The 13,029-nt window shown below is 40.2% G+C and overlaps 1 protein-coding gene across 5 annotated transcripts in view; it reads left to right on the top strand.

The window, feature by feature from the left end:
* CROT (carnitine O-octanoyltransferase) overlaps positions 1-13,029 on the top strand; it is a 35,148-nt gene that overhangs the window by 1,005 nt on the left and 21,114 nt on the right. For all 5 annotated transcript variants that reach the window (XM_067562266.1, XM_067562267.1, XM_067562268.1 and 2 more), the window contains exons 2-3: positions 1,211-1,334; positions 12,497-12,621. In XM_067562266.1, the coding sequence (XP_067418367.1) occupies positions 1,220-1,334; positions 12,497-12,621 (240 nt within the window). In that variant the 5' untranslated portion in view covers positions 1,211-1,219. The remainder of the gene's footprint in view (positions 1-1,210; positions 1,335-12,496; positions 12,622-13,029) is intronic.

Raw genomic sequence — 13,029 nt, 5'->3', positions numbered from 1 at the left:
AGTCGGTCTGCCCACCCGCCCTTCAGTTCCCAAGCTAGGCTGAGGCACGCAGCTGAGTGGGATGCAGACCAATACATGGAGCAGGCCAAACAGATGCAATAAGAAGTGCCCATCTAACACTATGGGGGCATCTCTCCCTTCAATGAACGTCCAAATGAGAGGGAGTCTGTGTTTCTCCTGGGGCAGGGTCTGTGTGAAGCAGTCTTCACTCCACCCCCACTATCCCCAGAGAAGGTGGAGGGGCCGCACTTGCTGGAAGGCTGCGGTGCCCACCAAGCCCCAGTTGTCCCAGAGCTTGCGAATTGGGAGAGGGCAGGCTTGTCTGCACTTAAAAGACTGCAACTGCACTGCTGTAGCATTTCAGTGAAGACATTATCTGTGCCGCATAGGTAATTCCTTTCCCCTAGAAGCAGTAGGTCAGTGGGAGAAACCCTCCTGTTGACATAGCGCTGTTTATGCTGGGAGCTAGGTTGGTTAAACTGCATCACTCGGGTGTGGAACCTGTGTGACCTAGTTATACCAGTATAACTTTATAGTGTAGACCAAGCCTAAGTGTGATGTAATAATAAAGGAATTACAGTAGTACAAAGGTTATAACAGAGAGATTTGTTATGTACACATTTTTAAAACAATATAGTTTTAAAAAATATATATATAAAAATGTTATGGATGGGGTCTTGACTGTTAACTGCAAAAATCAATATCTGACTATAAACAGACATGAATTATGAACACACAGGGTAAATGCTAGATGCTTTCCATTTTTCCTGAAATACATCTTTAGCCTCTAAAATTTTACTACTTATATATTTACATATTTCATTACTGGACACCTAGTGGACAATTCAATACCCCTGAAAGCAGAACAACAGGGCCCTCCACTTGAGTTACTGGACTGGAATCAGAGTAAATAGCCTCTAAGTAATAAGTTCCCCATATTGTTTTGGGCATCCCTCCCCCCACTCTGAGGGTTCTGCCAACAAGAGACGTTTCTGGCCCTGGATCACTGCATTGTTTGTTTTCTCTATTAGATATGGCCTGCCTTAGCACAAGGGGCTGGGCTTGATGACCTCTCTAGATCCCTACATTTCTGTGGTTCTGTTTTTTACAATATAAGAGGCAAAGATCCAAGTAAAATAAGATAAAAGTGGAGTGGGGATATGTAAGCATTCTATCTAATTCTGGTTTCATAATTACTATTTTGCATCAGATCCACATCATGGAAAACCAAGTGTTTGAATCCTCTGAAGAGAGAACGTTCCAGTACCAGAGTTCTCTTCCTTCACTGCCAGTTCCTGCTCTTGATGAATCTTTAAAGAAATACCTCGATGCAGGTATAGCTGTTATAATCACTTAATAAACTTTTCTCTTTTAGAGACGTCCAAAAATTGTTGGAAATAGGAGTTTGGTTGCTTGTGGCTGCCTTTGTTTGTCCAGTGTTCCCGTGTAAATGAAGATTTCAAGCAACTATTCACATTTTTAAATACAATTTTTTATTACTCTTCTTTATACAGCTCCAAAAGTCTGCTTGGGTCTTTTGAGAAATCTGAGTTGGCAAGGCTCCTGCCCTAAAGAATGTTACCATCTAATAAACAAAATATCACAAAGGAAAAGGTGATGGGCAACACAACTGTGAATGAGTTCTCCTTTTGTTTTATGCCAATTGGAATTGGCAAATTTGTAAATCATAGGCCTCTATCAAGTCAGATGCTCTATTGTAGTAAATAGGACAGAGATACAGGAATGAGCTGTCTATACGTGATTTCTTTCTGAATAATTCTGTCCTTCTTCCTTAAATCACTCCCAGAATTCTGAGACTTCTGAATCTCTGCAGTTACTGTAATTTCTCCCTCTAGCCCTCTAGTAATGGAAAAACTTCATCAGAGTAACAACCTAGGAAGTGGGGCTCTTGTGGTCACACCCAGCCAGAAACAAACATGCCATAATTCCTAGATCCAGAGAGGTATTAAGCGCTGTGGCACTGAACATTGCAAAGCCTAACTTTTAGACACCTAAAAAAATCACAGGAACAACAGTGTGATTCACAGAGCAAGCGTTAAGTGGGCAGGCTCCCTATAAAACGAATTGAGAGAGATAGGCACCTTGGAATGGGATCCAGAGGAGTATGTCCAATGACCCTCCCCTCCCAGGAAATAGGTGCCTCTCTGTAGCTTAGACTTAAGCACCTAACTCTGCTTATGATCCACAGCTGGGAACCCCTCTCTTCAAGTTAGAGGTCTTAGGTGTCTCAGCCATTTCTTGAGAATGAGTTAGGCACCTGCCTCCCTCCACCTAAAATGGTTGGAGGAGGAGATGTTGCTGCTACCCACTTTATAACTTTTAGCCCCGTGGTCAGAGTACCTGGGATGTCGGTGACCCAAGTGGTTCATTTCTCCTCTGCTTGGTGGGGAGAGAGGATTTGAAGAGGGATCCCCCACGCTTCTCAGAAGAGTGCTCTGAACACTTAGCTTTGATATATTCTGGTATGGGTCTCCCCCAATCTCTCCGGTTGAAGCTGTTCCACTTTGGATAAATAAATTAACCATCGGGCGACAGAGAGAGAATGACACTCTATCCGGGCGATTAGGGCACCCACTTTGGAGGAGGGAGACTCAGAGTCCAATTCCTCTGCTCCAGTCACTCTTTCATTATTTATATACAGTGGAACAGCTACAAAATAATTAGAGCAGTTGGAGCAGGGAGGACTGGACCCTGGGTCTTCCATCACCCAAGCAGGCACTCTAACCACCAGGCTAGAGTCATTCATTCTCTCTCCCTCACCCCCATGACTCTATGTATTTATCCAAAGTGAAACAGCTTCAACAGGAGACAGTCAGAGAGATCCATATCAATATCCCATAGCTCAGTGGTTAGAGCACTCTCCTGAGAAGTGTGGGCGGCATCTCTGTTTGAATGGACAATTGAACCCTTATCCCCAGTGAACACCATATCCAGTGGGCTAAAAGTTATAAGGTGGTTGGCAGTGGCCACCACCTCCTCCTTTGGTGGCTGGATTTGGAACGGGACCTGATCCGGTAGGCATCCTCTGAGCACACCTACTGGGCTGGGGCCCATGGATGAGATAGGCAGAGGAGAGCCCGTCCCCACCCATCTCCCTCCCGGTTTGTAGATTGTTCTGGGGCTTGGGCAGGAGATTGGTATCCACATGCCTAGAGTGAGGCAGCAGTGCATGTGCCCAGAGGCAGAAACTTAGGCATCTACAGAACTTTTAGAGCAGAAATGTAGGCATTGAGCGTGTTTAGGCAGTAGCTGAACAAGGGTTTTGTGGTGTGCAATGAGGCCTAAAACTCGGACTTAGGCCTCCATGTGCCTTTGTGGATGTGTGCCCAAATCCCCAAACTCACTTTGCATCCAATTCTGCTCCTATTGAAATCAATGGAAAAGTCCCAGCTGGCTTTAGTGGTTGCAGGATCTTGCCTTTTATGGATGTCTTCCCTGCATTGTTAGCTTAAAGTAAGAGTTTTGCCCCTAACCTGACAACTGTCCACACACACACAAGTCTCTATCTCAAGTTAAGCAGTGCTTTAAGCTCAAGCTTGCTAGCCTGCTGGGGTATGTTTATGTTGCGATGTAAACCTAAGTCTTTGGGACCCAGGCTTGTGGACTTGTTTCCAAGCCTGTGCTTGAGTGTCCATGCTGCATTGTAACCTTGGTTTTACAATTGCTGGACCTGTGTCTCTCAGCCAAGCTAACACATCCATACTGACAGGGCTTGGACCCAAGTCACAGCAGGACTCAGAATCTGACCCAGTCCCGTAGCAGGGTCCTGAGACCTGAACCAGATTGATTTGTGGGTGGATGGAAAGTGGGGCTTGAGTGAGAACCTGGGCTTAGTATACAGTGTAAAGACACTCACAGGGTTGTCTACACTGCAATAAAACATCTGTGGCTAGCCCATGTCACCTTACTGAGGCTCATCCTCTCTTTTCATGGAGTCCAGAGCCTGGGCTCCAGCCTGAGCCTGAACCTCTATGCTGCAATTTTATAGCCCTGCAAGCTTGAGTCAGCTGACATGGGGTAGCCACAGGTGTTTTATGGCAGTATAAATGTACTCTCAGAAGCTGGGCTGAAGCTAATGCTCTAGCTTATAAAGCAGTGGGAATGCAGCCACTCAAATTACAACTCATCAGCTGCTAATCAAATCACTCTATGTGGCTCAAATGTTTTGCAGTGTGGTCACCCTCACTTGAGCTAGAGTGCAGTAACTTGAGTGTACTAACTCAAGCTGACTGTTGCAGTGAAGATAAGCCATATGTTGCTACAGTTAATGGAGGTTATTTCTACACTACAAATGCTACAGCGGCACAGTTGCAGTTTACACCACTGTATGTTGGCACTACAGCAGTGAAAGGTTTTGTCCATTGCTGCAGTAAATCTACCCCATCGAGAGGTGGGTATCTAGGTTGACAGATTTCTTTCATCGATTTAGCTTAGTCTACAGTGGGGGTTAGGTCAGCTTAACTACATCACACAGAGTGTGACATTTTTCACAGCCCTGAGCAATGTAGCTAGGTTGACCTAAGGTTTAGGTATAGAGGAGGTCTAAGGCTATTATGTCAGTCTTTTTGACGCAGTGATCAATTAATAGATATATTGTATGTATTAAAAAAAAGTGAAGTATCACAAACATTTATTTGTATCACCCAAAACTCCCAACTTTATTTTCTCCCTGTAATGCGGATAACTAGAATTAAGAGTGTGACCCGTCCATACCTAGGGTAGCCACCTGAAAATGCCAAAGTCAGGGCAGGCCGCAAAAGGAGAGCAGATTCTCTCAGCACTGGTGGGTGACACTGAAGTAAGACTTCCTAACCAGCCACAAACAATGCTTCTGATTCCCCACGCTGGTTATCAAGAAGCTAAACATAGGCTTACATAGTCCCTCTGGCATACATCCAGTACCTGAATGGGTCTCAGTCCTTTGATTCACAGCTTCAGTTGTAGATGAATTGATGCAGAGGAATGAAGACTAAATAGTCCATGTGCAGAGTTCATTCAAATTCTCCCATGAGAATTAGCAGTGTGATTCCAGGCTGATGCTGAGATCTCAATCTTGCGATCCAAACTTTCCCTGACAAGCTTGGACAGATTTGAGATAAAAGAATCAGTCTGCTAAAGTCTTTTATAGATCCGTGCAGGCTGACCAATACTTTCTTGACAGCAGGTATCTTCTTGAACAATTAATAGATGATTACTTGGGACTCTGAAGTACCATCTCCCATGTCCTGAGCACACTGGTAACTAGATACATTAGCATAAGGTAATTGGCCATTTACAACCATTCACATATATTTACTACTTAAACTTCAAAGAGAAATACAAACAATAGTATTGTTACATTCAAAATTCCACCTAAATGTTCATATGTTCCTTTTGAAATCTTAATCTATAGAACAGTGACAGACAGGAAAACAGTTTATTTACATTGCTAACCTCTAACAAGAGATACGTAAATAACATCAAATAACTACCAACCATACATTTGCATATCAAAGCTCTAGTCTACTAATAAGGGATGACCCTCACTATCATTGTATTTTTCTATAATATATATTGAATGGTCAAAGAGTTGGGCTATGCAACTTGCAAAGTTACTTGACTTTTTTGGGCCTAGCATCACAAAGAGTGTGTTATGATTGTGGACAGATTGCAACATAGAGTTATACACTAAAACTGAATTTGTAAATCAAACTTGCCTATCCAAATTAATAAACCACCCCTGAATGAAGTGAAGCTCTCTCAGCGAGTTTATACACTTTTGCTCTTGAACTCCACATGCAGCCCAGCATTTAACTTGACAGGTTTCAGTGTTATCAATGTTATTAGTTCAACTGTTTACCATCACACCCACTCACCCACATAAATCCCACAAGGTCAAATAACAGGTATATTATCAGTCTAGTATGATAAGACTTTGAGGGAAAGATGCTACTTAAGATCCTGATTCTGCAATGAACTTCATGCAGGTATAGTTGATGGGTCCATTTGTGTAGTGTTCCTTTCTGTGCTTGATTTGCAGAAGATGTCTGTTACAGCTCTCAGCTTGCAATCCTGGCTCTTTAGCTCAACTGTAGAGACGTGTTTTCAGCTCTAGAAGCAGGGTGGATTTAAAAAAAAAATCTTTTTAAATGGAAAAAAAAAAGTTATTTAAATTGTATTTTTTTACTTAATTTTTTCTTTTTAAAAATAAACCTGTTTGTTTAAAATGAAATTTGAATGTAATGCAAAATATGTTAAGGCCTAAACTTATTATAACCTCTTAAAACATTTTAAATAAAAATATATGCTGAATCCATAACTCTCCATTAAAAACTTTGAGTTAAGGGCTGCTTTTTTATATAAAGAAAGAATCAGAGGAAAAACATCCAACTTTTGAGGTCAAGCTTTATGAATATGGTATGTGCTGCATTAAGGGTTTGTTTTCTTTAATAATAATAATATATTTTATGCTGTGTTGTGTGTTTAATTAAATTCCGGTTACCCTCTTTCTTAATGCAGCTTTACACAAATCATGAGCAAAATGTTATCTAGTAAATAAGTAATCTATCATTCCCCATTTTCTAACATACTAAAAACATACAATTTATAAGAATCTGAAAATATTAAGCTTCAATAAATGTATATAGTTCATAGTGTACCTTCCTAGGTACCAAATCTAGTGTAAATACTATATTTACTTGTAAATCAACAAGTTTAATGGTTACATTCTCACTGATTGATCTATCTTTCTTTAAAAAATAACTGAAGTACAAATGGAAAGTTGCTTAAAATCAATTATTCAAATTTAGACTTTCCACATGGTGATTTAAATCAGTCTGTCCTGTCCGGAAGTTCCCTATTCAATGTCTGGTATGTTGACTAAGAAGACAGCTGTCACACAGGCTACCTTGCCTGTACAGAGCCCCACTGAAGTCAATACAAAATGTAACAAAAAAAATTTTAGATTTGTAAATTGCACTTTCACAATAAAGAGACTGCACTACAATACTTGTATGAGGTGAACTGAAAATTACTATTGTTTTCTTTTTTACAGTGCAAATATTTATCAATGATTATATAAAGTGAGTACTGTACATTTTGTATTCTGTGTTGTAATTGAAGTCAATATATTTGAAAATGTAAAAAACATCCAAAAATATTTAAATAAATGGTATTCTGTTGCTTAACAGGTCAATTAAAACTGCGATTAATTGCGACTTTTTTTTAATCTCACAATTGATAGCGATTAATTTTAAAAAAACGTTTGACAGCCCTAGTTAAAACATCTTGACTTCAAATTTATTAGAAACTATGCTGGATTAAGTCTTAAATCTGAGTAGCCACATTGACATTTTTAGTTAACAAAATGATGCTGGTGTAAAAAAATGTGGTGTTGGATTATACAAGGAATCGGTGGCCTTATCAAATGCAAATATGTTCTTAAATGGTTATAAAATAAAAGTTAAATGATTTTTCTGTCTAGAATTCCATGTGTCTGGGTATGTCATGTATACTCATCACTAAACGAGGGGAAAAAGGAGCTATAATCTTAGTAAACAAGAAGTTATGCTGGTAACACTATAAGAAATATATATATTTACATGTAACAGCAAAGGCTCATGGTTAGTCAAATGGGACACCTAAGGCTTGGGTAGTGTAGAAATCTAGTTTCTATGAAAAACTTTGGCCAGGCTGTATTAATGAAAAGTCACCTTAGATGCAGGAATGATTACTAGTGAGAGAGCAGTTGCTACATTGGTGTTCTGTCAGATCCCCTACTACTCAGTACAAATTCCAAGATACCCAAAATATAATTGAGAAATATAATTCAGCAACCCATAGAAATAGATGTTTGGAGAAAGACTCCATTAGACCAAAATCTTGCCTTCTACTCCCAAACAGGTATTGACTTTTTTTCCTGCTGCTAAGAACATAGTATAAAATTCAGTCTATTTACCCAAATAGATAAGTGCCAACAGACTATTCACCAGTATTCTGTGCTCCAGAATAACTTGTTCCCCAGACTATGAAGAATGAGCAATATGCTCATGTGTTATTTCTGAAAACATCAAATGACAAACCAGATAAAGGACTATACTGTATAAAATATAAGTGAGGATGTTACACTTCTGGTGTGGAAAAGCCTATAAAACAAATATAAAAGGTTTTATGTAAAGGTATAATAATCTTTGCCACAGACACATCGTAAATTTGAAAGCACACACAAAAAAAATTTAAAAAAAATTGGGAGACCAAATTATACAGAATCGAAAAAGAATGTCAGAATTTAAAAAATATATTGGACTCATGGAATATTACAAGTGGACTTAGTGTTTTTAAAGAGCCACTATAGCTATATTTATATTAAACACGTCTTATGAACATAAAAGTAAACTTGGAAGAGTACTGGTCAATATAAATGCTCATACAATATCAAGGATAATACATCGTACTTACAAAAACAGCAGCTATGCTCATTTCAAAGTATTGTGTTACTAAATCAGGATAACAGTATTTGTCATTCACTTTGCATTCACTTCCCTTGGGTGTAAAGGGCTACAAAAGGTGCAAAATATTGGTGAAGCAGGCCTATAGATTTTAACCAAGCAGGTTTTGTGATGAGCAGGAAACCATCAAAAACCTAAAAGAGGTTATCTAATTTGATTAATTATAAAGACTACTTATGGCTGCTGAGAGCATTTTCAGTGGCATACTGTGGCTCTTTATGCTGCTTACCAGAGGAAGGATGGTTTTGTATCAGGGTGAGACTCAGGAGATCAGGGTTCAATATCTGGCTCTACCACAGTCTTTCTATGTGATTTTGGGCAAATCACTTAGGCCTGGATCCACAACTCTTTGTTGCAGTGCCTAACTTTTAGACATCTTGAAAGACACTGGAAACCACAAAGCATGAGTTAGGCAGCTTAGGTCCCTATACAATGCGTATGGAGAGAGGCGCCTAAGAATGAGATCCAAAAAAGCTAGCAAGTTAGGCAGGAAGATGTCTTAAGGTCCCGCCCCTCTCACAGAGTTAGGCACCTAAATCTAGGCTGCAGGGAGGTGCTTGTCTCTGCTCGTGATCCACAGCCATCAGTTCATAAGCAGTTTCTTGCAACAAATGCCATAGGAGGAGGAGGAGCAGCAGCAGCAGCCTCCCTTTATAACATTAGCCCAGTGGCTGGAGTACTCACCTGAGTGTGGAGAGACCCAGATTCAGTTTCCTCTCTGCCGGAGGGGAAGACAGGATTAGAACAGAGGTCTCTCATCTCTCAGGAGTATGCTCCAACCACTAGACTAGGGGTGGCCAATTTGCTCAGACAAATGCATGCTCCGGAGAAGAGGGGGAGTGAAATTGACGAGCTGCCACAGAAATTGACAGATCAGTGCAAACTGTACAACTGTCCTGAGGGGTAGAGAGATGAGGGAGAGTGAAATTGATGCGCTGCCTAAGGGCAAGGTAACTGCGGCTCTTTGTCTCTCACTGGTTGGCCACCCCTGCACTAGACTATAGGATTTTCTGATGTGGAGGGGGGGGTCCCACAATCTCTTCTGGTGAAGCTCTTCCACTTTGGGTAAATAAAGAATGATTGGAGCTGAGGATCATATCTGGGTCTCCCATCTCAGGTGAGTGCCCTAATCACCAGGTTGTAGAGTCATTCTGACTCTCTCTTTGACCCAATGGCTATGTAAGCATTTATCCAAGGTGGGAGAGCTTCAACAGCAGACATCTGAGAGAGCCCTATCCCAGAATATCCTATATCCTAGTGGTTAGGGCACTATCCTGAGAAGTGGGAGACTCCTGTCCAAATCCTTTCTCCCTGTCAGTCAGAGGGGGGAATTAACCCTGGTCTTGCATCCCAGGTTGAGTGCTCTAACCAGTAGGCTAAAACTTATAAGAGGGTGTACCTCAATTTTGATTGGTTTGCTCTCAGCACACCTACTGGACTGGGCCCAACAGGTGGGAGGAACACCTATCTTCTCCTACGTTGAGGTTGACTCGGGGGCTTAGGCATCTGTATGCCTAGAGTGAGATGGTAGTGTTTGTGCCCAGAAGCAGAAATGTGGGCACTAGGGGACTTTTATAGCAAAAACACAGGTGCTGAGTGAGGTTAGGTGGCAGCAGAGCAGAGGTTCTGTAGATCACAGTGACACTAAAACTGGCACTTATGTGCCTAAATCTCTTTATGGATCTGGGCCTTAATCTCTCTGTGCCTTAGTTCCTCTTCTGTCAAATGAGAACAACATGGGTACTTTTCTTTATTCTGTCTTGGAGTGGCTTAAAGAGGCCATGCTATAACAAAGAATCTGTTTCTCAGTGTTTTGGATTATGTACCCTAAATGGAAAAGCCCTGGTTCTTTCATGGTACAGCAAAACATGGGTGTCTGTTTTGAAAATGAAAAAGTGTTACAGTTTCCAAAAGTATTGCTCATCTGAAACAGGTGGGAATCCTAGAAAAACATACGTATAGTTGTCAGGTGTTATGGTTCATAAACAGCCACTTTTATACCAACAAGGGTTGTATTGAAATTCATGAATTAAAATAAAAAGTATTTCTCTCTTATCTATATTGAGCCTTAGTCTTAGACTAGTCTGAGTGGCAATTTTTTGGTAAATTTTCTCAGTGAAGACAAGGCTTTAGATAATGTACAATAGAGGTACACTATGTGAGAATGGGAAAAGTGACAGTTTAAAAAAAGGTCTGAAGCAGTCATTAAAATTACAAATAATACCATAACCTAGAGTTTGCCATTCACAGAAACTTTACTTCCTGTATTGTATGTATCCTTATTTATAAAATGTAGCATAAACAGTGCACAAATGGCATAACCAGAAGAATCCTTTTTTCATTTGCTGTGGGAGTATACTCTAATATAAACGTTCCGGTATTGAGTGTTAACTTGTATTATGATAGCACCCCACACTGTATTAGATGATGCCCAAACATGTAGCAAGATAGTTCCTGCCCAAACACCTTAGGAAAGGCAATCATTTCTCTATTGCCACAGATTACTTTTATGGTAACCTCACTGGCCAGCAGTATGACTTCTAGTTGGGATAGCATCATATTCCACTAGCTTCTACAGGACAGATGCTTTCTAGTTTTATCAAGACATGGATGCCTACATGGAGGTCTAGGTTGGACATTAGGAAAAAGTTTTTTACTAGGAGGGTGGTGAAGCACTGGAATGGGTTACCTAGGGAGGTGGTGGAATCTCCATCCTTAGAGGTTTTTAAGCTGCGGCTTGACAAAGCCCTGGTTGGGATGATATAGCAGAGGTTAGTCCTGCTTTGAGCAGGGGGTTGGACTAGATGACCTCCTGAGGTCCCTTCCAACTCTAATATTCTATGATTCTATGATTCTATGCCATTGGGATGTTACCAAACCGAGGTTTTATTTTATGTTACTTCTCTGAACTGGATTAGAGATGCACATCCACAGGTCCAGTAGCTAGTAGCTGAGGACTGATACTGTATTTTTACTTTCTTAACTCCAAATCCTACTCTTAACACCCACAATTTATTGATTATTTGTATTACTGTAGTGGCCAGGACCCTATTGTGCCAGACGCTGTACAAACACAGAACAAAAAAGATGGCCCCTCTCCCAGAGAGCTCACCATCTAAATATAAGAGACTATAGAGGATATAATACAGATGGAGTACAAGAAAACAGTGAAACAGTATTGGTCAGCATGATAGGCAGTGGTTTCAGCATACGGGCACCCTACCCTTTGTCAAGTTTTTGTAGGCATCATGCAAAGGAGAGCCTGAAGGAAAAATCTGAAGCAGGATAATGAGATAACTTGGCAGATATTTACAGGGAGCTTCTCCAAAGTGTGAGCAGCAGCATGGGAGAAAATACTAAGCTGCTTGTCTGAAAATTTAATAAGTGGGCAACAGAGGTTGGCATCATTGGAATTGGAGGTAAGTATCTTTCTAGAAAGTGAATGAGAGATGAAAGGTCGGGTGAGGTTAGACCATGAAGTGTCTTCAAAGTGAAGACAAGTAGCTTATGTCTGATGCAGTAGTGTGATAGATGTGTCTTTCTCAACCATGTGGATTCACCCAGTGTATTCAGCTGGTACTGTACCTACAAACAAAGTAGAGACAAGTTTAGTTAGTGAACAAGTTCCATGGAAGCCTGCGGAGTCACAGAACTCCATAATATCTGCCATCGTAGGCCTTAACTACTTCTGACTGCAGTCTCTTATTTGATTTAATCTCTTATTAGATACTGCAGGCCTTTTGCATCTACTTGTATCCACTGACTTGACAGCAGTGAAAGTCTTATTTAATGTACAGTTTTGAAACGTATTTTTACATTAAGATTTCCTAGTATATGTTCTCACCTTTTTAAAATACCATATTTTTCTTCCAACAAAGACCTATATATTTATTCATTTTAAAAATTTCTCTTGGGTACTGTCAGCTTCCAGGTCTGCATGGGGGGAGTTGATATGAATCGGTATTTATTTATATTTTCCTTTTTTACAGTAAAGCCATTCCTAAATCACAAAGAATATCAAAGAACTGAGGACATAGTTAAAAAGTTTGAACATGGAATTGGAAAAGTGTTGCATCATAAATTACTGGAAAGGGCTAAAGTGAAGAAGAATTGGGTAAGTTTTGAATTATGATTTTTTAAGATTGTAAAATATTTCCTATGAGTCTCTCATACGTCCTGATACATCTAGTTTTCTGAAGTATAAGACATCAGTATCTTTGCAGAGAACAGTCAGAAAATGAGTTAGTTAGGGCCTGATCTTGTGAAGTGCTGAACTTTAGGCCCAGCCCTTCCTTATTCATGTTACATAACCTTATGTGAATAGGGTTATTTACAAAAGTAATGTTTCAGGGTCAGGCCCAGACTTTGAGTATGAAACCTAATACTAGTGTTTATTGACGGAGCAAAGACTACATATTTTAATAGTTAAACAAGCTGGAAGAGGAATCTATAAAAAATTAGTGTTTTGTTGAACACTTTTATATTTATGAATTGTTAGAGGCCAGTTTTATTACTCACTTTG

The sequence above is a fragment of the Emydura macquarii genome, unplaced genomic scaffold (assembly GCF_026122565.2).
Source record: "Emydura macquarii macquarii isolate MOO-44397 ecotype Brisbane River unplaced genomic scaffold, CSIRO-AGI_Emac_v2 contig_2422, whole genome shotgun sequence".
In the NCBI taxonomy this organism is placed as follows: domain Eukaryota; kingdom Metazoa; phylum Chordata; order Testudines; family Chelidae; genus Emydura; species Emydura macquarii.
Note: the sequence above shows the minus strand (reverse complement) of the source record. Positions and strands in the feature narration are given on the sequence as shown.